The following is a 26716-nucleotide window of genomic DNA, read 5'->3' on the forward strand; positions in this document are numbered from 1 at the left end:
TCAAGAGGGGGTATGTCACAAAGTGATGACGTGGCGGACAATAGAAACCCTAAAATTCCTACAAACCCTAATTTTTGCCAGAAACCCTAAATTCCGGAAATCGCGGAGGCGAATTATTATTTTTTTTTTTGGAAAATGATGAGCGACGCGAATTTTGCTTTTGCGTTTTTTTATATAAAAAAAAGAGAAAAGACTCTCTAAGAGAGAGAGAGAACTAATGCTTTTGATTTTAAAAGCTTTTGGGGCTCTGCTTTTGGGCATCCCTTGTAACCTTTAAATTAGTGGTGAGGGCCTCACTTCTCAGGGCATCTGGACGCAGAGTCTGAGAGTGAAACCCTAACCGCTCTCTTGTTCTTTGATGATTGATTAATACAAAAAGAAATACCGAAAGGGGCGCCAGTCTTTGGGGCCAATATCTCTAGGCACGGAACTCCGCCGGGCCAGTGCAAATCTATTGTGATCTGTGAATTGTTTTGAAGTGGTTATTTGGTGCTGTCGCGGTTGATTCTTGACTTGGAGTGTCCAAGTCTGTTACATCAGCAGCAAATTAAGACCGACATTATTCACCTAAAGTGTAGCAAATTCAGCCCGTAAAGACCATCAGTTTTCAGCCCTAAGAAACGTCATTTTTCAGCCAAGAAAACGCAGCCAAAATGGTCATTTTCAGCCACCGAAACAGTCCCGAAATTCAGCGATTAGAAGATCTCAGATTTCAGCCGTCATCGTCGTTGTCGTCACCGTCGTCGTCATCGGCATAGACCAAGTTGCATAGTCCATTGCATACGCATTGTACACCTTTGTGCAATCAAAGAATAGACCACTCTCGCCGACGAGAGTGGGGCCTTCGGAGGAGGGTTTTACAAACCTCTCGGTGTCGTATCTCTTCTCTCTCCTTCCCTCAGTCTCATTCACTTGCACGCATAATCCACTCACTTTGTTCGTGACCACAACACTCTACAAGACGGAAAGCTCTCTCTTTCCCTAAGAATTAAAAGGAACCTTGAGCAATAAAGATCACTAATCTTGAGAATATACAACGTTCATTCCGTTGCACCTAACACTCTATTTGTTTGGTCCAACTCGAAGAGAAATGGCCGGGTGGACAAGAGGAACTGAAACTTGAAAAGTTGAACGGAGAAAGTGCGGCCAAGGGGCCTGAACTGAAGGGGTTAGGGTTTATAAATAAACCTAACCATACCCAACTTATGGAGCAGTGGCCGAGGGGCCTAACCCACAATTATCGAAAGCTTGACCTCTGGATCTGCTCCATAAATTGCGCTAACATGCTGACGTGGTAGCTGTACAGATTCTCAAAAATCGTGCTGCAGTGATGATGTGGCAGGCTGTACGGGTTTCCATAATTTGCATTGGCAGTTTTCTACATGGGCTTTTGGGTGTGAATGCTTTTGAACCTGATGCTATCGTTGCTCTGCTTTTGGGCATCCCTTGTAAGTTTATAAGTGCCCTTGGGGTCACTCCTTAGGAGAGCATCTCGACATAGAGGCTCGGAGAGAGTTGGACCCTCAAGAGTTGTACTTTGCGAAGTAAAGTAATAAAGAAATACCAATTGGGGTTTCTGTTCGTGTGTTGCTATTAATATCTTGCGAGGAATGTCCAAGCCTGTAACATTTGGACCACGACCAGACTACAAAAATGTGGAGTTGCAGAACTCCTTGGATTCTTTAGAGGATATCTACAAGTTTACAAAGAACTACTTAACACTTTGTGCCTACGACTCAAGGAAGCAAAGCAAAGAGCACTCTTATCAATGCGGTTTTGTCAGTCCTAAACTAAAGAAAAACCTTTTTGCAGCTCCAAGCCAAGATAGCCTAAAGATCAATCACACATTACGAAAAGGGGGAGAGAGATCCTATGTGAATCATCTCCCAGCAAGTGTAACGTATGCTTTTTTAGGAAGTTCTTTTCTTATGCTTTATTTGTTGGGTTAAAGGCCTAAATAACCCCTTTTTGTACATTTTTATACTTTGTCCATGTCCGACACATTTTTTAAAGGTCACTTATAATAAAAGTGGGAAAACCCAAAACTCACTTATTGAGTTTTTCCCAAAAACGTGAGCTCTTTCTCTCTCCCTCTTCGTTCTGCTAGCGCTTCCCTTCTGTAGCACAGTGCCTCTGCTTCAAGCCTCAAGGCCTGCACATCTTCGCGTGCTCTATCACTTGCGCACACCGCCGCGCGCTCAACAACTGGTATCAGAGCCAGATTAGGGTTTCAGAAGCTTTGTGCAGGTGGCTAGACAGCAGGCAAAAGGCTTCTCTCGCGTCAAATTTCCGCTTTCATCGCGAAGCCCCTTGCTTCCGGTGTCACCTAGGGTGATTAGGGTTCCCAAAACAGCCTAAAACAGGCTGAAATTAGGTCAAAACAGGTAAAAACCAGAAAATTACAGGTCAAAACAGCAAAACGCAGGTGTTCTAAATTGATTCCCGTGAATGCCCCTTGCTTTTCCCACTCAAAACAGGTCCATTTGATACAAATTGATGCGTTAAAACAGTAAATTTGCAGAAAATTCAGCATTGGACTGTTTTTATGTACACAAATTGAGGTTTATGTACGCCTTTTGTGGGTTTATGCAAGTACGCATTGGGGATACTTGTTAATTGCTGAAATTTTCTGCACGTTGTATGCAACGTGCGGTACATTGTGATCACTGAAAATTTTCAGATTTTGTGTAGACACTTTCTATTGCATTTTTATCCGTGCAAATGGCCTCTACTTCCTCGTCATCTGATGCCAAGAGCTTGATGGCAGGTTTCGACCTATGGCAGGACAAGATGCATGGGATTTTGTTCCTCAAGGATTGTGAGGACGCCCTTTTGGCTGTAAAGCCTGAGGATATGCCGGATGAGGATTGGGCCAAGCTCAACAAGAGGGCAAAGGTGTAACTGACTTGGACACTCCAAGTCAAGAATCGACCGCGACATCACCAAATAACCACTTCAAAACAATTCACAGATCACAATAGATTTGCACTGGCCCGGCGGAGTTCCGTGCCTAGAGATATTGGCCCCAAAGACTGGCGCCCCTTTCGGTATTTCTTTTTATATTAATCAATCATCAAAGTACAAGAGAGCGGTTAGGGTTTCACTCTCAGACTCTGCGTCCAGATGCTCTGAGAAGTGAGGCCCTCACGACTAATTTAAAGGTTACAAGGGATGCCCAAAAGCAGAGCCCCAAAAGCTTCAAATCAAAAGCAATTGCTCTCTCTCTCTCATAGAGAGTCAAAACATGAAAGCAAAAGCATTCTCTCTCTCTTTCTCATTTAAGAAGAGAAAAAGTGAAATTTGCGTCGCTCATCATTTTCCAATTTTTTTTTTTTATAAATAATCCGCCTCCGCGATTTTCGAAAATTAGGGTTTTTGGCAAAATTTAGGGTTTGCAGGAATTTTAGGGTTTCTGGCAGAAATTAGGGTTTTTGCTGTCCGCCACGTCATCACTTTGTGACATACCCCCCTCTTGAAAGCATTGTAATCGACCGCGATTACGCCTGCAAAACCGACAAAAGCCATAAACCGTCTTAGCAGACACTGACTGTTAGTACCTACGTACTAGGAACACACATCTAGCACCTGTACAAAATCGACAGTCACATCACACGACATCACAGGACATCACCAGACATCACAGGACATCACCAGACATCACAGGACATTCATTCGGATCTTAGACCATGATTTATCGGCAATGTAGCTAGCAATCACATCTAGGTCCAATCGGGACCTCATCGATGTCCGATTGACTAACCCCTATTGCAACCATGTCTATTCGAGATCAATCAGACCAAAATGCTGCAGTCATTTCGGCTATCAGTTCCTGCACTCACAAGAAGTCAAGAACAAATCAGTATCATAATCAGGAATTCCATTTCATAAAGTCATCCACCAGAATACTGTCAGCTCTCAATATCCCTGAAGCTCAAAGAGACATCAATGACTTTAGTATCAAAATCGAGGCATCTGCTGACAAAGGAGTGGAGTGACTCCCCTCTTGTGCATCCCACTGCACCAGATCTCCGGCCAAGCTGAATTCTGAGTTCCGTTTGGAGTAGACTATGCTAAACCAAAACATCGAGGTAAAGTTTCACAATCCGAGGAGTATCTGCTAGGTCCTCCTCCTCCATCCACTTCGCATCAAATGCAGGAAAAATCTTGAACTTAACCAAGAACCGCCTTCGGACTTTACCTTTCTTCGTATCATTATGTGCCAAAATCTGTTCAGGAACAAGGATCTCCTCGTTTTCTTCCACTTTGGGTTGCTCATCAGGCACATCACCCTTAACAGGTTTCAAGAGACTCACATGCAATGCATTGTGAATCCTCCAAGTATCTGGCAGTTTCAATCGGAAGGAGACATCATTTATCTTGTCAGTAATCTGGAAGGTCCGTAGTATCACATACTAAGCTTTGGAAAAAGCCTCTCCTTTCCCTTTTTCTTTCTTAGGCGTGCCTTCTCAAAAGTAAGAGCACCCAATCATCCTCCTTTAGTTTCCAGTCGCGACGATGGCGATCCGCTGCCTTTTTCTGTCGTTCTTGAGACTCCTGCAAAGTCTCGTGAACCTTGGCAAAAGCCGTATCCAAGTCTCGCGAATATTGATCCGCTTCAAATATCTAATCTTTCGTGCTCAGGAAGGATGGAACCTTCGCAGCACTTTCAACAATCTCACATGGCGTCTTCCCTGTCGAAGAGTGTATCGTGTTATTGTAGGCAAATTCCACCAAAGGTAAGTTCTTTTCCCATTGAGTCTTCTGATGCGAGATACAAGACTTCAATAAATCTAAAATCACTGAATTTGCAATCTCAGATTGCCAGTCAGTCTGCAAGTGGAACGATGACAAGAACTGCAACCGCGTGCCAATGTTCTCCCAAATTGCCTTCCAAAACAAACTCATAAATGTGGGGTCTGTGTCGGAGACAATCGTCTCAGGCGTGCCATGTAATCGGAAAATCATCGTGATCATTCTGTATTCTCGGGAGATAAAAAAAAATGAAATCCATTTCAATATTTTCCGAGGGGCGAGTGGGTATGGGTAAACGCTGTAACAATCCCTGTGCCTTATGCCTGTCAAACTTGACCTTCTGGCATACCAAGCAACTGCGCACAAACTCTTCCACATCCTTCTTCAGTCTCCGCCAACAGAAATCTCTCTCTCTACCCCTTTCATGGTGGTAGCAATGCCGCGATGACCCGTAAAAGGTGGACAGTGGCAATCAGTCATAACCTTTTCCCTCAACGGCTGTGTAACGCACAACATAGTCTTTTTCATCAAGTAGCCTTCCCGAAGGGAGTATCCAGCTACTGTCTCCCCATCCCGTATCCGTGTGAAAATATCTGCAAAATCTGTATCTGTGGCACACTGATCGACCATATCCTCGAAGCTCCTATGATGTATCGCGGAAATAGCCAGAACCAGCGGTTTTCGAGACAAAGCATTTGCCACCACATTCTTCTGTCCGTGCACATGGACAATCTGGAAGTGGAACTGTGACAAGATGTTCACCCACCGCATCTGCTTTTCCGAAAGCTGCTTCTGTGACAAGAAGTAGCGCAAACTCTGATGGTCTGTAAAGACAGTAAAATCCGCTCCGAGTAGGTAATGCCGCCACTGAGTAAGAGCGTGGATAACCGCCAAAAGCTCTTTCCCGTAGATCTGTGCTGTCATCTCCGGCCTAGAGAACAAATGGCTCTCGTAAGGTATGACATGGCCTTCTTGCATCAAGACCGCACCCAGACTACGACCACAAGCATCACAATATACTTCAAATGACTTTTGCAAGTCCGGCAAAGTCAAAATAGGTCCCGTAGTCAATTTCTCTTTCAATGTCTGAAAGGCAGTCACCTGTGTGGGTCCCCACGAAAAAGGTACTCCTTTCTGTGTCAAGGTATGCAAAGGGGAAGCAACCTCTGCAAACTTTCGTATGAACCGCCTGTAGTACGAACACAGTCCCAAGAAGCTTCTAACTTCATGGACATTCCTCAAATCGGGCCAAAATCACGGATAGTCTCTATCTTGGCCGGGTTCATTTGCACTCCTGCTGTTGACACAATGTGTCCCAAAAAGTGTATCTCTGGTAGGAAAAATTCACTTTTCTTAGCATTAATCACTAATGTGTGATCTCGTAATGCCTGAAAGACTTGAAGTAGATGATCTCTGTGTTTTGCCTCATTTTTGGAGAAAACAATGATGTCGTCAAAGAAAGTGCCAACAAATAGCCTGTACTCTCGAAAAATCCTATCCATCATCCGGTTAAATGTCGCAGGAGCATTGGTTAAGCCAAAAGGCATCACCAAAAACTCAAATAACCCAAAAGTCGTCCGAAAAGCTGTCTTGTAGACATCTCCTGGCGCTATCCTGATCTGATGATATCCACTCTTCAAGTCAATCCTGCTAAAGCACGAGGATCCCTGTAACCTGTGGAGTATATCATCGATCCTAGGAATCGGAAATCTGTTCTTGATGGTGATTTCGTTGAGAGTGCTATAATCGATGCACATTCTCCAAGATCCGTCTTTCTTCAAAACCAACAACACTGGAGAGCAATACGGTGAAGTACTAGGCTGGACAAGACCCTTTTCCAAGAGGTCTTTCACTGAGTTCATAATCTTTTCATTCTGTACTCGGCTCACACGATAAGGTGGCCGTTTCGGTGGCGTGCTTCAGATATCAGAACAATGGTATGATCTTCAGGCCCTCTCAAAAGCAATCGGCATGAGCGTGGAGAAAAAAAATCTGGGCGTTCTTTTCTTCAGGTCAAAACATATTCAACCTTTATCCATCGTTCAGTTCTCCCAAAAGAATGAGTAAGAAAACTGAAGTTCATCAAGTACAATCTCTAAGCCCTTCATTTATCAAAGTCGCTTTCTCGGCCCGGTAGTCAACCTCGGCGTAGTTCTTGTGGTACCAAGGGATCCCGAGTAGAACGTCACTCGCGTGCCCTGAACACCCCTGGCATTGCAAACGAAGTTTGCCAATGCTCGGTGTAATGGCAACATCCCATCCGGGTGCCAGTCGAACTACCTCCGCCTGTGGCGTCAGTCTGTCGGGCGTTGTTCCAAATCGAGCCGCCAATTCCAAGTGAAAAGAAGTTGGCCTTGGCTCCTTCAAAAGAGCTTCCTCATCCTTCACTTTGCCCCGAAAGCGGCAAAGTTTGTACTTTCATTCATTAGATTTGGTGCAGGTCCCACGCCATGTGGTACCAGTTCTGCTTTTCTATCTGCCTTTTCTGCCACATTCCTCAGCTGCTCTCGAACTCTCAGACCTGTCGTCGTCTTTATCATTCTGTTCTTTCTGTGCCTTATCAGGGCACTTTGCGGAAATATGTCCATGTTCCCCGCATGCAAAGCACTTCCCCTCTCTGCTGAAGCGAGCTCTCTCCTCAGGAGTAAGCTTGGGTCGTGCATCCTTTTTTTTTCTCTGGGTTGCTCTTTTTCATTCTACTTTCATTCCCAGAAGTCTGTTCGGCTCGTTGTGTCATGGCCTCATCTATGGGGTAGGTCAGACTGCCAGAGTGAATGGCAAAGCCCCGCTTCGCATGACCCATCAACTCCTGAACAGAAGCTGACTTCTGTTCCAAGCAGTGATTTCGGATCTCTGTAGGTAGACCCAAGGTAAACCACTCAATCTGTTCTCTGAATGAGATCTTCTTCAATGAAGAGGCGGGTAGAAAAGAGCTCCAGAATCTTTCACAATAAGAATTCACTGTATCGCTCTTGGTCATCCGGAGATGGTTCCAAGCAGCTCGTATATCTCGCTCAAACTCTTGAGTCAACCAAGAAGAAATAAAAAGCCTCTTGAATTTCAGCCATGTAACTGGCACAGTCTTGCTTAATAGAAGCGTGGACCACCAAGTACGAGCATTCCCCTTAAAGTAAGAGGCAGCTCTCCGAATCTTGGAGTGCTCTGAATAGCGTCCTCCCGCGAAAGTGATGTCAAACTGCTGTATAAAAGACAAAGCCTTCGAAGCATCTGAGTATCCTGAAAAGTATCAAACTTGATCGAGTGGCCACCTTCCTTAAACTCTCGGACTTTCTTGCTTTTATCTTCGAGAAAGTCATACTGGTTAGCTTTGTAAAAATTCTTCTTGTTCGCATAAAACTTTCCGTCATCGGAATCTGAGCTGTCTGTAGACGAGTCCTCAGTAGAACGTTCAGTCTCTGGGCGAGATTTAGCCTTCTTTGCCTTTCTCTTGCCCTTTCCAAAGCATTGCTTCTTGCTTCGCTTTTCACCTTTTCTGTCTTCTTCGCTCGAATCCGAGGAGCTAGAAGAACTGTCAGAAGAAGAAGAAGAAGAACTGGGTAGGTCTTTAAACTTGACGCGCTTCTTCAATTTCTTTGCCTTGTCAAATGTCGACCGATGACCCAAATATCCTGGGAAGTCAGTGCGTTTCTTCTGCTTTTTGCCGTGCTTTTTGGCTTTCTTTTGCGTGTCAAAAAGTTGAGCAATCCGTGCATCAACCACGTTCTCCAGTTCCTTCTCCGTATATTTCTTGGAGGCAGAAGGTTTCTTGAGAGCGGGTTTCGGGAGTGGTGTTGTGGTTCTCTGCCACTCCATCTGTACCTCTTTCAAAGAGGTTTGGTTCATATATTTTGCCATCTTCGGGTCCTTGGCAAAATTGAGCATCATCTTTGTTGCATCGCCAATCAATTGACGACGCTCCATCTTTCTTTGCTCCGCCTGAGTAGGCCGAGGCGGGCCATACTCTCTGTCTGAATCTTCGTTGTGATCCCAGCCCGCATCTCCAGATGCAGAGGGAGTCGACTGATCATTGCCTGAAGCCATAGGTGCCGTGGAAAAAAAATATCGGGGATCGGATTTCTTGTAGAAGAGAAATCGGCCGTGCTCTGATACCACTGTAACTGACTTGGACACTCCAAGTCAAGAATCGACCGCGACAGCACCAAATAACCACTTCAAAACAATTCATAGATCACAATAGATTTGCACTGGCCCGGCAGAGTTCCGTGCCGAGAGATATTGGCCCCAAAGACTGGCGCCCCTTTCGGTATTTCTTTTTATATTAATCAATCATCAAAGTACAAGAGAGTGGTTAGGGTTTCACTCTCAGACTCTGCGTCCAGATGCTCTGAGAAGTGAGGCCCTCACCACTAATTTAAAGGTTACAAGGGATGCCCAAAAGCAGAGCCCCAAAAGCTTCAAATCAAAAGCAACTGCTCTCTCTCTCTCATAGAGAGTCAAAACATGAAAGCAAAAGCATTCTCTCTCTCTTTCTCATTTAAGAAGAGAAAAAGCGAAATTTGCGTCGCTCATCATTTTCCAAATTTTTTATTATTTAAAAAAAAAAAAAAATCCGCCTCCTCGATTTTCGGAAATTAGGGTTTTTGGCAAAATTTAGGGTTTGCAGGAATTTTAGGGTTTCTGGCAGAAATTAGGGTTTCTGCTGTCCGCCACGTCATCACTTTGTGACAAAAGGCCTACATCAAAATGGCTGTGACTGATGACATTCTGTTGGACATAAAGGGCTTGGATAGTGCACATGCAATTTGGCATAAGTTGAAGGCTACTTATGAGAATGCCACCCCTGTGAATCAGGTGCATTTGATGCGCAAACTGGTGAACATGATGCTTGACGAAGCCAAGTCGGCTTCTGAGCACTTAAGTACTTTCACTAGTGTTATGAGTCAGCTACAGGATACTGGGCTTCAACCTTTTGATGACAAGTTGAAAGCCATATTTTTGTTGATGACTTTGCCAGACTCTTGGGAAATGCTTGTGGTTTCTTTGAGTAATAGCCCCAACCTCACATATGATGGAGTGCGAGGCTCCATCTTAAATGAGGAAATTAGACGTAAGTCTAGTGGTGGGGAAGGTGGCAGTTCTGCTTACAATGCGAGAGGCAGAAGTCAGAAGCAAAATACAGGTACCAAGACTCAAAACAGGAGCAAAAGCAAGTCTAGGGATAAGGATGTGACTTGTTATGAGTGTGGTAGAAAAGGCCATAAGAAGCCAGATTGCAGGTATTTCAAGAAAGAGCATGAAAGAAAGAAGGAATCACAGGAGAAGAAGAAGACAGAGGATAAGAAAGGGGAAAAATCAGCAGGTACCTCCTCCAAGGATTCGGAGACTGTCAATGTATCCTCTAGTGTGGTTATCATAGAGTTATCCGACAGTGAGGAGATCTTGGTTGCAGCTTCATGCCCCTCAGATTTGTTGTAGCAAATGCAAAAGACATGCTTATCTCACGTAGAGATGTCATTGATGCATTGCTAAGTGCAAATGATGGCCTTACACAGTCTTGGATAGTAGACTCGGGTGCCTCATTTCATGTGACTCCATCTGTGGAGTGTTTTGCTTCTTATCATGCAGGCAAGTATGGCAAGGTTTACCTTGGGGATAACCATGCTTGTGACATTGAAGGAATGGGCACTGTGCGCTTTGCATTAAACAATGGCCAAGAGTTTATGCTTAAAGATGTAAGGTATGTACCAGGCATCAAGAAGAGTCTATTGTCTTTTGGCCAGATGGATGCACAGGGTTATACAACCATTTTTGCTGGGGGTTAATGGAAGTTTCTTAAGGGATCAATGCTCATTGTCAAGGGATGCAAGAGTGGTACATTGTACTATTTACATGGCAAAGCTTTGCCTGGCAAGTTTCTTGCAGTGGCCGAAGTTGCTTCTCATTTGGAGTTGTGGCACAAAAGACTTGGCCATATGAGCCAGAGGGGACTTGATGTGCTCTCCTCTTTGAAGAGGGTTGATGTAAAGGGTACCAAGTTAGATTTTTGTAATGGCTGTTTGTATAGTAAACAAAAGAAGTCTTCTTATTATTCTGGTGTCTCGCGCAAAGCTAATGCTCTTGATTTAATTCACTCCGATGTATGTTCAATGCCTGTTAAGTCTTTTGGTGGTGCATCATACTTTGTTACATTCATTGATGATTGCACTAGGAAAGGCTCGGCATATTTGTTAAAAAATAAGAGTGAGACATTTAATGCATTTAAGAGGTTTCATGCTTTTGTGACCATGCAAAAGGGTAGTAGGCTTAAATGTCTGAGATCTGACAATGGGGGGGAGTACACATCTGCTGAATTTCAGCGTTATTGCGAAGAATATGGGATTAAAAGGGAGTTGACAACCCCTTATAATCCATCTTCTAATGGTGTGGCAGAGAGGTATAACCGTACTTTATGTGAGAGAGTGCGTTGCATGTTGTCCACGGCTAATCTCCCTCATGGGTTTTGGGGAGAGGCTTTGACAACTGCTGTTCATGTATGCAATCGCTCTCCTAACAGTACGCTAAAAAATGACATTCCAGAGGAGGTTTGGTCTGGCAAACCTGCCTCTTATGATCATTTGAGAGTGTTTGGTTGCGAGGCTTTTGTCCATGTTCGTAATGACTTGAGGACAAAGCTAGATGCCAAGTCCATCCAAGGACTCTTCCTAGGTTATGGGGAAGAGGGTGAAATGGGCTACAGGATATGGTTGCCTCAGTTTAAGAGGGTAGTACGTAGCCGAGATGTAGTGTTCAATGAGGCTAAATTGCTGAAAAATGCTACATCTTCTGAAATTGACAAGAAATCGGTCAAATTTCAGCCTCTCTTGTCACCTATTGATGTTGAAAAAGAGCCTCAGGATGCATTACCGTAAGCTGAAATTGATAATCAGCCAGTTAACCTTGAGCCAGAAGAGGTAGGACATGATTTAGATGTCAAATCTTTGCATGCAAACAATACTTGGGATCTTGTGCCATTGCCTAACGGGAGAAAGGCTCTTCCTAACATATGGGTTGACAAGGTCAAATGTGTTGATGGAAAGCCCAAGTATAAAGCAAGGTTAGTTGCCAAAGGGTATGCACAGAAAGAGGGGATTGACTTTCAAGAGATCTTTTTTGCTGTTGTAAAGCTTACGACATTGCGTGTCCTTTTTGCTCTCGCTGCAGTGCTTGACTTAGAATTAAATCAAATGGATGTAAAAACAGCTTTTCTTCATGGTGACATTGATGAAGATATCTACATGAAGCAACCTGAGGGTTTTGTAGTTCCTGATAGGAAGGAACTTGTATGCAAACTAAGAAGGGCACTGTATGGTTTGAGGCAGTCATCACATCAGTGGTACAAAAAGTTTGATACTTTTATGCTGTCTCAAGCTTTAAACGTAGCCATTCAGACCATTGTTTGTATACAAAGAAGGATAATGATGGAAGTCCTATAATCCTTGTGCTATATGTAGATGATATGTTGATTGTTGGGAAGCATAAGTCTACCATTAATGCTCTTAAACGTCAGCTGAATTCAGCTTTTGCAATGAAGGATTTAGGTGATGCTGAGTACATCTTGGGCATGAGAATCAAGAGAGATAGAAAGCTGAAATTGCTCTTCTTATCTCAAGAAAAGTACATTGCTAAAGTACTTGACAGGTTTAACATGGCTGAAGCTAATTCACTTGGAGTACCTTTACCTCCACACACAAAACTTAGCAAAGCCGATTGCCCAAAGGATGACGTGGCAGTGAATGCTATGAAGGGAATTCCTTATGCATTAGCTTGTGGTTCTCTTATGTATGCTATTGTTGCCACTCGTCCTGACATTGCCCATGCGGTGGGAGTTGTTAGTAGATACATGTCCAATCCCGGCAAAGCACATTGGGAAGCTGTGAAATGCATTCTGAGATACTTGTCAGGTACACAATCTAGGTGTATATGCTATGGCAAAAGTGACTTGAAGTTGTAGGGCTATTGTGGTGCAGATATGGCAAGTGACTTGGATACCAGGAAGTCCACTAGTGGTGATGTGTTTGCTGGTGGTGTTGTCCCTTGGTGTTCACGATTGCAAAAAATTGTGGCATTGAGTACTACTGAGGTTGAATATATTTCAGCCACTGAGGCTTCTAGAGGCCATATGGTTGGGCAGACTTGTCAAAGAGCTTGGTATGCCTGCTAGTACTCTGTCTTGGGATGTGATAGCCAAAGTGCTGTCTATTTGGCCAAGAATGTCATGTTTCATGCACGGACAAAGCACATTGATGTGCGATACCACTTCATACGACAGGTATTGGAGGATGGTCTAGTCACCTTGACTAAGATTCACACACAGGATAACCTTGCAGATGTTCTCACCAAGAGTCTTGCTAAGGCTCAACATGAGCATTGCATACAGCTGGTGGGAGTTGGTTAACTTAAAGGCGTCATTTATGCCTTTAAGTGGGAGGTTGTTGGGTTAAAGGTCTAAATAACCCCTTTTTGTACATTTTTATACTTTGTCGAGGTTCGACACATTTTTTAAAGGTCACTTACAATAAAAATGGGAAAACCCAAAACTCACTTATTGAGTTTTCCCCAAAAACGTGAGCTCTCTCTCTCTCTCCCTCTTCGTTCTGCTAGCGCTTCCCTTTTGTAGCACAGTGCCTCCGCTTCAAGCCTCAAGGCCTGCACATCTTCTCGTGCTCTATCACTTGCACACACCGCCGCGCGCTCAACATTATTACTTCTCCTTTGCCCAAAAAGAACAACAGTGTTTCATGGTGAGTGGTCTACTGTTATTATTCTCAAGTTTATGAAGTGACTATTGTTGAAATTGTTTCCCTCTTCTTTCACAAGCTATGAATGCTGATTGTGTTGATTGTGTCGTTGATAGTTGGTTTATATTTTTTTAATGAATTATATTTTGTACGAGGTTGTGTTAATAAGCCAGGCTGTTAATGCAGTGTTATCAAATTCATACAAGAAAGTCGGCTGTTTCGTCAATGTGCGCCTGCTGTAGCAGTGATAATGTTTGCTATGTGGGGCCTCGGACCAATCTTACGAGTCATTCATCGCACTGTGCTAAAAGTATGTACACACTGTGGATGAAGCCCATCTTTCAGTTTTTGCATCTTCCAAGTGGCATGTGCAAACGGTCTTTCTTTTGAACAGGAAGAAGACAGCTCCTGGAAGGATAGTCAGATGCATTTCGTTTTGCGATCATTTGTGCGACCACTGCTTCTTTGGGTTGGAGTGATATTTGTGTGCAGGTATTGTAAGAATTAGGTCATTAAAGCAATTCTACCTCCTGGAGGTGATATAAGAGAACTCCGTCTAAGGTTTACCGTGGTTACAATTTTCTGTTAGGGCTTTTGACCCTCTTGTGTTGTCAACGGAGGCAAGCCAAGCAATCAAGCAGCGCTTTCTAAATTTCGTGCGGTCCTTATCAACTGTTTTAGCATTTGCACAATGTTCTATGAGGTATGCAAAGGACAATTGGATGAACAGGCTAGGGATAATGTTGGTTTTCAAATGTTCTACTGATCTCTTTCATCATACTCAGTTTAACTCACCAGCTGCAAAAGGTTATGTCAGAAGGGCAGGGTTCACAGGATTCTCGCAGTGTGAGTTTCTCTCTCTCTCTCTCTCTCTCTCTCTCTCTCTCTCTCTCTCTCTCTCTCTCTCTCTCTCTCATGGAGGAAATTGATGAGATTCGCCAACGACCGATGCTAGATCTCTTGTGATTCAGCTATCCCAACAAGCCGCCCATTTTTTGCTTAGTTTTTTACCTGGCTCACATCGACCAACTTAGGACCCCATAGTATATATCTTTGTTTTGTACTGTTGCTAGATTATCTTGTTACTCTGACTTGGTATCAGATCCACCACTTTGTAACTTTCGGGTCTCATAGGTCATTATGGCCTTTTGAAGACGTTAATATAACATTTCATTTCTCACTCACACACACACACACACAATTCCAGTTCGCCAACAAGAGGTTCTTATGTGAATTAAATTCTTCGCAGCTTGGTGCTCAATTTGTCAGTAATGCAGTCTACACGGCAGTATGGGTTGCAGCAGTCTGCTTATTCATGGAACTGCTTGGTTTCTCCACTCAGAAGTGGTTGACAGCAGGTGGTCTTGGTACTGTGCTTCTTACACTTGCAGGCAGAGAAGTGAGTGACTTTAAACCCAAAAGTAGTACTCCTTTGATACGTTTCAAGCCGGTACTCGGTTAGTTAATGCATAATGATGTATGGTTCTTTACATATGTCTTTCAAAGTATTGGCTTGATAAAAAGTATTTCCAACCCCTGCCCCGACTGTATGATTCAATCTGAAGCATGTCTCTGTATAAGCACAAAACCAACGTTTACTTCTAAGCAACTGAGAGCAATTGTGCACAGTTTCTGTTTTAGATGAATGGAATTTTTTTTATTTTTTATTTTTTTGGGGGGGGGGTTGGGGGTATTCTTAACTTAATGTTGATACACATTTTTAAATTCTCCTAATCAGCATTTTACTATGTCACAGATTTTTACGAACTTTCTTTCTAGTATAATGATTCATGCAACGAGACCTTTTGTTCTCAACGAGTGGATACAGACCAAGATTGATGGCTATGAAGTATCAGGTACAGTGGAGGTAAGGCAATGTCTCTTCCCATTCTCATTTCTTTTTTATAGCATCAGGGGGTTTACAGCTACCTGCATTCTTTTGTCATCTTGTGTTTGAATGTGTCTGAGCTTCCAGTGGTACTTGAACCGTCACAGATTTCTGTTGGATGGCTCGTTCTTTTCAATCATTAATCTCCCCTTCAATTTGGTTATGCAGCATGTTGGATGGTGGTCGCCAACAATAGTAAGGGGTGATGATCGAGAGGCCGTACACATCCCAAATCACAAATTCACTGTCAGCGTTGTTCGCAATCTAAGTCAAAAATCTCATTGGCGAATTAAGACACACTTCGGCATTAGCCACCTGGACGTTAGCAAGGTCCCGGTAAGCATGGATTTATTTTCTCTTACCATCGAGTTTTTCATGTAGTTTCTTTTTTGTTTCACTTTCAATTTGTCTGCAGAACATTGTGGCGGACATGCGCAAGGTTCTTGCAAAACACCCACAGGTTGAGCAAAGGCGACTACACAGGAGAGTCTTCTTTGATAATATCAACCCAGAGAATCAGGCTATTATGGTAAGAAAACTTGCTTTGTTTTTGGCTTTTCCATAAATTGATGTTCTTAATTGTAATTGTTTATGAATGTTGCAGGTTCTCATCTCCTGCTTTGTCAAAACACCCCATTTTGAGGAGTACCTTCGTGTGAAGGTTAGCACCGAGTATATCCGATGAAGCTTCATGGAATGTTTATGCCGGATGTGTTTAACTGTTTCATTTTGCATCTTGTAGGAAGTTATTCTCCTGGACCTGTTGAAAGTCATCAGTCATCACCATGCACGGCTAGCCACTCCCATTCGGTCAGTGCAACGCGTACAGGAGGACATTGAGCCTCGGACTTCACCTTTTCGCGATATGAATCGCACAGCAGAAGCACAAGGCAGACCATACCTGCTGGTTGAGGCAACGGCAGTGGCAAGTGGGGCACGAGATACTGAACAATCTGGTACAAATAAGAATGGAGCTTCAAACTCGAAAGAGATTGCACCTGGAGCTGATGCTGCTAATCAGGGTTCTAGTAATGAAACCCCAGAATCTCCAGGAGATTCCAAAGTCCCAAGTAAACATAAGCCTCAGCTTGAAGGGCTTGATTCCATGGGGCTTAATTCAAAGGACATAACCTTACTTGGAGCAGCCTTTGAGAAGCCACCAGCACACATTCCTGAGAGTTCAGATGATTCTGATCAGCTAGGGGACAAGGTTATATCGAAGCCCATTGCAGAAACCTCACCAGGTAAACATGAAAAAGCATCCAACAAAGCTCCCGAGCAGGCTCTGCAGGCAGGGATTGCTAAATCCGACAAGGGCCATACTAGATTAGGTGAAAGCTCATCTCATTCTGCAGGTAAGAGATCTGAGAAGAGTACGAGTAGAGCTGCTGCTGATCTAGAATCTGTGCCTTTGAAAGAAGACAAGGGAACGTTGCAGGAAGAGGCAAATGAGCTTGACCTGCAAGCATCAAGAAAAGAAGATATGGATGTCAGGTTAGATGCAAGGCGATCACAGGGAGCACCACCGAAGTTAGAAGCAGACCGCGGACTGGGCACTGCTAACTCGTCAGCAGCGAAAGCGCCATTGCAAGAGAACCTTGTTCTTGGTGTGGCTCTGGATGGGCCAAAACGGACACTTCCTCTCGACGAAGTGGCTACAGTGGCTGAGCACAAGGAACTCGTTGGTTCACGCAATGGCAACTCCAGCCCAGGAAAGGAGCGGCGAGATGGATCGCAGTCTCCAAGTAAAAACACTACAGACTCTAGAGAAAGATAGCAACTTCTGGTCCATTGGAGTGACCTTGCAGTTGCGGCACTTCTACCGATCCATTTGATGATGGCAATCCATGTAAAAAGGTTGTCTGGAAGCCATTCTGAAATTCGAAGATTTTTTGCTGCAAAGGCCCATGGCGTGTGGGCTCCCACAGGAATAACTCCTTTTATTTGCTTCATAAGAGGAGTAATTGTATTTTGTAAACTTGAATATACCGTGCCCAATGTAACGTTATCCACTTTTCTTTGGACTAGCCAGCTCATGGAGCACTTTTACTTTCCATGAGCTTGATGGAAAATTCCCATTTATTTAAAAAAAAAACCAGTGGTTTACACTCGGATTTTTTATGGTCTGTATTTTTGTTCTCTTATCTGTCTTTTCTTTGTACTGGAAAGTTCAAATTCTACCAAATGCCCATAAAAGGTGCAATACACTTTTTTAGAGCTCTGGCGAAAACGATATCTTTTCCTTGACCAGATGTTGAGTCTCGCTAAATTTTGCAAGTCTGTTTTTTTTTTTTTTTTTGGTACAGGTTGAAATTGATTTTGTCGTTTAACAGTTATTTACCTTGATATGTATAAATTAGTATCAAGGAACGGGTTTACTATGCCCACTGACGTAATAGATGATTTTACACCCAAGTAATTGCTGAGGATGCTCTTTCTGTTATTTTGCATTGTAGTGTGGGTCTGTGTACCCAAATTAGTTTGATCAGCAAGTTTGAGATCTACCAGATAAATGTGCACTATATGAAAGCACAGTTCAGCCTTGCCATAGCTGCATTGCCAGTTTGCCAACAAAGCTGTAATTCAATTGCAATATTTCGAATCTACAGTAGTGTGCAGAGGATTAGATGTAATTTCCTCATAGGAAAAGAGGTCTACTAACAATTAGAAAACCTTAGATTACAGTTGATCAAAGTTTTCTATGTTTAAAACATCATCAGGTAGCAAAACCTATGTATTTAGCTTCGTTTGAATCACATTAATTTGACCCAGACAACTCGGCATATAGTAAATACTCATGCTCACAGGGGTTTGGAATAAACTTGATTGACTACAGGGATTGTCGTCATGTTTGACCTGGCATGAATAGGGCAAACCTCAAAACAATCAACAAAATGAGTGTTTACACGGAGCGGTCCAACTACATGGAATTTATTGAGTGATGAGCAGTTTAAAAAGAAGAATGCTGATTAGAACAGATACTGGTTAATCTCTTCCATCTATGAGAAGCTTTGGTGCCGGGGCAGATCACTTTGCACATCTATTCAATTGTGTGTAATGCATAGCTGTACTAAAATAAGCCAGTGGCTTACTCCTCAGCAAGGGGTGGAGACAATAATATTTTAGCATTTTCAATCCTCATGTAACAATGTAGCGATTGGTCCCATCGGAAATCAATAATACCTGCTACAGTCAAAAATCTAGTGACGTATGCAGTCTCTACTGACTTAACCAAAATAACAAATACCAATAGCCAAGAAAAAAAATCTATCACAAATTACTAGCATGAATACTTCCATATATATAAACCTTAAAAGGTTTTGCAAATCTTTGTGAAATAAACACAGAAAGACCTCGCACTTACTCCATTGCATGAGTTGTCTATTACATAGTTGTGTGAAGAAGCTTCTCCGCTTGCTGCGATAGTGGCATGCAATCGACAGGGGGAAAGACCCTTCCCATTACAAATCCATGGGCATTTTCACATTCAGTGGTACTATTACCCTTTCCTGCCTCCCTAACCAGGTCCACATTTTCAAAAAGAAGGTTCTTGCAGGGAGCAAGCTCGCTGCACTCCAGCTGTATTGCCTGCTTCGTTGCCGAGGTTCCTTTGATATTCTTGTAATAAACTTGACTCACTTGAACTGCCGATGTCTGTCAAAACCAAAACCATCAGCATTCTTGCCCAAACAACACAGAAACAAAAAGATAAAATGCACAAGAGCATACATGTACACATTTTGTGTGTGTGTGTGTGTGTGTGTGTGTGTGTGAGAGAGAGAGAGAGAGAGAGAGAGAGAGAGAGAGAGAGACCTCATTAGCTGAGCACGAAGATGAGGAATCGCAATACTTCTGGTTGATAATGATAGGATGCGACACATTATTCATTTGGATATTCTCAAAAATGACACCAACCGCTGCACCAGAGCCACCCTATACAAAGACCCAACTTAAGAATAGGGCTTTTTCTTTCCTACTGCATCCGTTTCAACACGTCATTTGCAACTACCTGCCATGTCTTGATACGGACACCATTAGAGGTGCCGGTAAGGTTTGCACCATTCACCACAACCACAGAGACAAAATCCTCACTTCCGCTTTTCCCGAGGCTGCCAATGCTGTAGAGAAAAAAAAGTCACCCTACAATGACTTAACAGAAAATCCATGTTTACCATTGCTTGCTTGACAATAACTAGAATACACTCGACATTTCAAGGTAAGGTCAAACAGGTGAACTGCGATAAAGCTTAAAATCATAGTCCACCTTTTGGGCCCAAAATTTAGCAAAGCTTAAGATGATATCCTTGGCCCTCTTAGTCCCAATATGTGCCTACAATTTTTTTTAAAGAGATAGGAGACGAATCATGGCAGGATTCCGTGCATGTATTAAATTGGAAAGGAAAGGGAAGGGTGATATCGCAAGGGTGGTGGGCAACAGCCTCCACCTGCGATGACGCATGCGGCACGACAATGCAGAAGTGATGGGGGCGGTGGGGAAGCTGGATGTCGCGCTTTTTTTATTTATTTACAGCAGAGACGTCAAGTGGTGATCAAAGAAGTCCCACAGGTGAAGTGGCTAGCAGGGAGTGTCTCACTTTGTATTAGCCTACACGAGTTTGATTGCAAGCTATGTAACCACAATTTTACTCCAGATCTCAAAGCGATGAAGCCATCTTCAGAGATTCTAGCTAATAAAATTGATAAGAGCCAGTAGTAGTTTAAAGGTAAAAGAGCCAATGGACTCTCATGCATACACAAAAGAGCATTCAACCATCAGAGATTTGCAAACTGCATTTACGATGTAGCTTGTGTAGATGTAGTTTGCAAAATGCGTGGCAGACTCGGTAATCTTTCCTAGAGCTGACAGGGGAGGCCAAGAAAAGGTATGTTCGGCTGCCACAAACCTTATCCCATGTCCAGGGCCACAAGTAATATTTTGTACTCGTACATCCGCAGAGCCCCTCACTATTGACACACAGTCATCACCTGCATGATGCACAGCCCACAAAGTAAATGAATCTGCACGTGCACTTGATTGTGAAACATGAGGGCTTTGTGCTGAATTTCCAAGAAGCAATGCATATATTTAAATTATTAGCAAGCTCCACATGAAGATCGTACATTTGAAAAACATGCTTAATTTTTTAAAACAATACACATCTCCATGCATGCTTGTGCACACGTGCATCTCAGAGGGTCCACTATTAAGAATCCTACTATATAACATGCGTCCGTTGGGTACTTTAAAAATCCCTCTGTTAAAATGTGGACAGGAATAGATTGACCCCCCTTTTTTCATAAATTAACTAGTTTTTTTACAAATGGATTAGAAAAAACCCCTCTTGCTAATGTATCTCTTGAAATTGCTTATATTTTCTAAGTATAAAACCCCTTCTATGAAACCCAAGTGGTATATTAACGTGATTATACAGTGGACATCCTGGGCCGGGCATGCGCACATGCACACAAGGTCTTGCATCTTACCAGTTCCTATTGAGCTGTCTTGAATTATGACATTTTGTGTTTCTGAAACATGTATGCCATCCGTATTTGGACTGTCTTCTGGTGCACTCACTTGTAGATTGACAACTTCGACGCCATAGCAGTTTGCAAACTTAATGTGAATCTGTGGGCTGTTCAGACTCAGCAAATCTCTCACCTTCAAGTTGGAGACCGACGAAAACCTTAAAGCCTACATGAACATATAATTTCAGCATCCATGTATGTATGTATGGGCATGTCCATCATGCATGTGTATATGTCATGTCCATCATGCATGCCCATTCTGTTTCATTAAAAAGTTCTATGCGACCTTTCTGTATGTAAGTCATGTCGCATCACTTTTTGTGAGCAAGCCAACTCCATAAAAGAACAATGGCAGCACTTACTGTGGGTGCGTCGTGACATTTCTGCGATCAAAAAACATACAATCGCCTAAGTGTCGTTTTTGCCTAACCTCAAGATTGAAGTAAACCTTGTAGTTCAAGTTCAAGAGAAACTCACATTTTTCTTGTTCCGTTTACATGACTGGTCCCACCATTGTTGGCCTTGTCCATCTATGGTGCCCCCTCCCTCAACTGACAGCCCACTCAAATGGCTAAAATGTAACCAGGCATTTGAATGAGACTTGTTCCAAAGTGACGGGTCCGCAGGTGCAACTAAAATTCCTGCTAGCTACAAAGAGCAAAACACATAAATAGCACCTTACCTTCACAAATTTACATGAAAATACACCATGAGACTCTATAAAATGAACCTTGACTCATCAATGAGTAAATTATTATCAAAATGGGTGAAAGGACAGAAAAGAAGAAAAATGGTGCATTGATCTAGATACCAACACTTAATTTAGAATAGGAGAAAAACACAGCTGAAATAGAGCACAGTATTTTCTAGAAAAGGGGAAGACAAGTAACATCAAACCATGAAATCAATACACCGACACACTTGAAAAGGAAACATACATGGTTTGAACAATAATACGCTCTCACTATAAATCGCATATATATCAAAGAATGAAGAAAAAATCTCCCTTAAACCACTTCTTTGAATGTGATGATCTGCCTATTTAACTATTGGTCCTTCAAATCTAACACAATCAAATCATCAAATTGTGCAACTTCAAACTCTTTGACAAACAATGGACTGACAAAAACACCTACATTAGATGAAAAAGATCTGCACTTACAATTTGTGAACCGGAAAGTAAATACCTAACAATTTCACTTAAAGATGTTGCACCAAAAGAACCAGAGGAACACAAATGGCTTGCCAAAAAAAAGAAGTTTCTTTTTATGGAAGAAAGGAAAAAAAAGGCTCTGTTAGAAATGTCGTGGAAGAGCTTTTAGCTAGTGACCTACCTCTACAACAAGACTGCCTCCACAAGGACCCTTGAGCTCAAGATGGTTCACAAGGTAAGTTTTGTTGTAAGGTATCAACAATACAGCCGAGTCCAAGGAGCATGCCTCATTCCATGCATTTATAAAGGCCTGTGATAAAGAGGTGAAAGTAAATTAAGTCTCTCCATCATAACACAACATCAAAAAAATATGAATTATTGTGCATGGCCATGGGCATTGAAAATTTAAGCATTTTTGTGTGCGCCCATTTTCACCTCTCATCCTGCGTAGAAAGAATGCAAGGGTAGCATGCTGTTGGACTCATCCCAACTAATTGCCTACATGAGAAGAGACAAGACCAAATGCACAATTGGAGCAGCTAACATCATTCTCAAGACATGTTGTCATGACTACACACCCGTAGTACTAGCGTGTGCATCCTGAGAAAGATCTATAAGCTCTAAGAATATAGAGCACCATGCCTTGAGATAGTGTACAATGCCGAACAACATGTAAACATGCACATTAGAATTCTCAACAACCTCAGTCATCGCAATTTTGCGAACCACAAATGTATTTGAGCTATAAAAACTCAACACCATCAATATGTGAGTGTAAAAATGTATGAAAAGCTACCATTTGTGATATAGAAACGCTCATTTCATGCATTCTTGTTGATATCATAGCATTTATCTTATACTAAGTAAATCTGCACGTATGAGTGTCTATACACACAAAAAAGTGAAAATTTTCATGTTTTTTGCATAGTTCATGAATAATGTATTCACTGTACATGTACACACTTAGTCAAACGTGGTATCCATACATAAACCCAATCTTGTTATGTTTTGATACAATAACACGATTGGGTTTATGTATCGATATTGTATCATACATGGTGCGAATTCATGAGTAAACTATACTTTTACTCATAGAGCCACTAACGAAGCAATGCTCAATCTAAGCTTCATAAAGCAGATAAGTGCTCATCTCTGAGTGGAAGATAAACACATTCTCACAAGTGCAAACTTCTATATTGTATCATACATGGTGCGAATTCATGAGTAAACTATACTTTCACTCATGGAGCCACTAACTAAGCAATGCTCAATCTAAGCTTCATGAAGCAGATAAGTGCTCATCTCTGAGTGTAAGAAAACCACATTCTCACAATTGCAAATTTGGAATACCAACCTGGGTATCATCAGTAAGCCCATCACCAATTGCCCCATACCAGTCGACATTCACAATGTCATAAGGAGGCCATGTACCATCATGATCCGCATCGCAGTCTGCATAGCCATCCACAAAAGAAGACAGCTGGCAAGGCCATGTGACAGCCCTGCCATCGGCTGAAAAGAACTGCACAATGCACACGTAGCTGAGGATCAACAGAGTGCTCCATGCAGATGACGAGGAAAGGCCCGCCATGTACTTCCTCTTCTTGCAGGCATTTGCAATCTGCAGAAAGGCAATGTGTGGAGTGGCATGCTGCAAAGATGGGCACCTTATAGCTGAAGCGAAGGGGACACTAAGGAGAAAGCTTGGGGTAGAAGGTGAAAATCCCTCATGAACGCTTGAGCTTTAAGAGTTGCTGGCAAACCCATATGGACCTGCTAACCTCCATCTCTCTCTCTCTCTCTCTCTCACAGAGAGACACACACACACACCCCCCCGCCCCCCCCCCCCCCCCCCCGCCCAAAACCCCCACATAACACACTGGCGATGCCAGCCGCCGCAGACAAATGAAGTACTATGCAACACACTCCCGTGCACAAAATAATCTTCCGCCGGTCAAAAAAATAAGTTACCAAAATACCAAAAATACGGCTCGCTCTCTGTTATATTCATTTGTTAGCACTATTTTTTGGCGGAAAGGGAGGCTAAATGCCGAGCCTTGGCACTAAGTGACACCTATATATAATGCGGGGAGCTGTAATGGGATCAATGGTCAGGGCTGGGGGGCAGGATCTCGAGGCACACTAAACCTAGCCAGTGGGAAAATCGAGGCCACCAAAAAAACGAGGCGTTTTAAACATGGCCAACTAGAAAAACGAGACACAGCGGGGCAATTTGAACCCAAGACCCGGCTGTCCGAGTTTAGGATCACATAAGCTAACCACCTCACTCGCGCATGCGTTGTGTACCCACAGTCGTTTTTACAACATTATATTATAAGTTAACATGCATTACCTAGGTTGTCTACGTTTAGTGCGTGTCCAGGTTTAGTTTTTGATTTGATTTTTACAGCTGCGATGTTCTCTGCTTTCGTGCGAGAGCTTCTCCGCCTTTGATCCCATTGCCTCCCCCTCTTAAATATGGGTGTTACTTAGTGCTGAGGAATGCCGAGGGAGTTTCAGCTCCTGTACAATGGAGCACCCTTCAAATTTTGGAAGGTATGTTTTGTGTTTCTCTTCTTAAATTTATAGTTTCTATGCTTCCTCGTTTCCTTCTCTCTCTCTCTCTCTCTCTCTCTCTCTCTCTCTCTCTCTCTCTCTCTCTCTCTCTCTCTCTTGCACGTGCGCACGCTCCCTCTCTTTCTTCAATCGAAGTGAAAGGCTGTAATGGAATTGGTCTATTTAACTTGAGAGTAGCGGAAATTAATGAGAGCACTTTTGAGAAACGACTTTGTGAGCATAGCGGGTGAACATAATTGAAGATAGCAACATAATCATAGCAATTAGTTAACTTGGCATGAACAATACTTTTGCAAGAGAGAGAATTTAGAGAACATGACAACAATTGAGGACCGGATTTATGTGGAGCCCGTCCCCCCTCCAATAGGCATTTGTATTATGATTTCTCCCATTAAGAGAGACTTGTTACAATACAATCTTTGTGTTCCTTGTGACCTAGGTGATGCAATGAAGATGGAAAGCTTCATGCATCACAAACATAACATAAACTTGAAGAAAGCTTTAACTATCCCAAGCCTCAGTCCCAAGACCTCAAACACCTTCGAAGGTGGAGAGAGCTAGCAGGGAATGAGGGTAGGGAAGAGGAAGAAGGAACATTTCATAGGAAAAAGAATTAATTCCTCACTTATCATAACTTGGAATTGGAGCTAATCTCTTGAGACAGCTAATTCCAGCGTTGAAAGATTTCAACTACTAGTATGGGAAGATTTCAGACAGCAGACTAAATAGGAATCAGAGACTAAACTGGAGTGTGGATACTGAAATAAGAATCAGACTTAGGTACTGGAATTAAGGTTCAGTTTCAGATTCAAATTCAGAAGACTGGACGAGAAGTAAGTATAACTGAAATATATGCCATGATTGGGGTTACAGATCAGGATTACAACGAATATGATTACAGAGAGAAAGTACACCTGACAATACTGCCAATGATTCTCAAGTACAATTATAGCCAAAGCGCTAACCCCAGTGATAACAATTGCCAACCCGATTACAATGTAATGGGCCCTATTTATACACTTCGATTTTCGTGTAGTAATTACCATAGTAATTACTAAGTAATTCGCTGCCCATCTTCTAAGAAGATGTTCCCACATAGTGACTTTCCAGCAGTCTACATCCTTCCCTTCTTTCTTGAATTTTGGCAAGATTCCAAAATTTCGGAAAAATTCCTCTGTCTGAATCTAATGTGAGACTGAAAAATCCATCGTCTGGTTCTGATGTTGGAATGCCGGCTTGACCACTGATAGAATGGCTATTCAAAGATTATGAGTAGGAGTTCAAGAAGGACCAGGGACTGCGAGAGGCAGACTTGAATCTTCCACTGGCCCATGCACAGCTGGATCCTTTGCATCTCCTCTTTTAGTGCCTGAATGTCATTGATTTGGAGAGCATCATTAAACAACGTCTACCAAGTCTTCCATTCCACAGTTGACCGCTCATACCAATCTTGAAGCTCATCAGTAATTTTGAAGTATGTGAGACGATCAACTGGTTCTTGATGTTGAGGATACAGCGCTGGAAAGAATCTTGGCAGCTCGGTTTCTCTTGCTGGAACATCATACAAGAGAGCTGGAGAATCAGGCACAAATTCTAAGAAATTGAGAACGGCCTAGTTCTCCTGCTGCATCATCTTTCTGGTGATTCTTACTAGTTGGAACAGTGTTCGGAAAGCAGTTGCCTATGCTCCGACTGACATTCGTGTCTGAGGTCCTCTGCTAGTGGCTGTCTGGTCCTCAAGAATGGCTTTGAATCTCTGATCCAAAACACCTATGGCAGTTTGCATTTGCACCAAAACTCCCTTGATTTGTACCCTAACATCCTTTATACAGCAATAAGTTGGTTTGTTACCCAGCAAAAGTTCCAGTTCCAGGGCTAGGGAGTGACAATCTGCAGTAGACTGCCTTTGCCAGTGCGGGTTTGCCACTCTCTCATCAGCATTGAGTCACCATTCACGAACTCGTTCCAGCAACTCTACAGTATTGGGATGCGCAGGTAGTCGACAAGCTTCTTTATCATGGAAAGCTGCTGATTTCCAATGTTCTACCATTTCCCTGGCTCCCACATATAGCCTTTGAAATC

At 42.8% G+C, this 26716-nt stretch overlaps 2 protein-coding genes across 4 annotated transcripts in view; one reads left to right on the forward strand and one right to left on the reverse strand.

The window, feature by feature from the left end:
- Window positions 1-17504, forward strand: part of LOC147445429 (mechanosensitive ion channel protein 2, chloroplastic-like) — a 41078-nt gene extending 23574 nt beyond the window's left edge. The window contains exons 4-13 of the mRNA XM_086524945.1: window positions 13677-13800; window positions 13885-13982; window positions 14080-14193; window positions 14276-14336; window positions 14740-14889; window positions 15247-15357; window positions 15547-15714; window positions 15794-15907; window positions 15983-16039; window positions 16121-17504. Of these exons, the coding sequence (XP_086381071.1) occupies window positions 13677-13800; window positions 13885-13982; window positions 14080-14193; window positions 14276-14336; window positions 14740-14889; window positions 15247-15357; window positions 15547-15714; window positions 15794-15907; window positions 15983-16039; window positions 16121-17155 (2032 nt within the window). The 3' untranslated portion in view covers window positions 17156-17504. The remainder of the gene's footprint in view (window positions 1-13676; window positions 13801-13884; window positions 13983-14079; window positions 14194-14275; window positions 14337-14739; window positions 14890-15246; window positions 15358-15546; window positions 15715-15793; window positions 15908-15982; window positions 16040-16120) is intronic.
- Window positions 14910-23881, reverse strand: LOC147445430 (putative polygalacturonase At1g80170). 3 transcript variants are annotated; one of them, XM_086524948.1, is made up of 10 exons: window positions 23412-23881; window positions 22239-22367; window positions 21382-21552; window positions 21267-21287; window positions 20863-21070; window positions 20283-20364; window positions 19388-19496; window positions 19192-19311; window positions 18743-19032; window positions 14910-15062 (listed from the first exon to the last, which is right to left on the reverse strand). In XM_086524948.1, the coding sequence occupies exons 1-9, from the start codon at window positions 23646-23648 to the stop codon at window positions 18763-18765; spliced, it is 1347 nt and encodes a 448-aa protein (XP_086381074.1). In that variant the 5' UTR covers window positions 23649-23881; the 3' UTR covers window positions 14910-15062; window positions 18743-18762. The 3 variants fall into 3 exon arrangements, with proteins under 3 accessions (XP_086381074.1, XP_086381073.1, XP_086381072.1); XM_086524947.1 differs by lacking the exon at window positions 14910-15062 and adding an exon at window positions 17661-18561; XM_086524946.1 differs by lacking the exon at window positions 14910-15062 and having other exon boundaries at window positions 18660-19032.
- Window positions 23882-26716: the final 2835 nt, after the last annotated feature.

Source organism: Adiantum capillus-veneris, chromosome 12 (assembly GCF_014529385.1).
Source record: "Adiantum capillus-veneris isolate H3 chromosome 12, ASM1452938v2, whole genome shotgun sequence".
In the NCBI taxonomy this organism is placed as follows: domain Eukaryota; kingdom Viridiplantae; phylum Streptophyta; class Polypodiopsida; order Polypodiales; family Pteridaceae; genus Adiantum; species Adiantum capillus-veneris.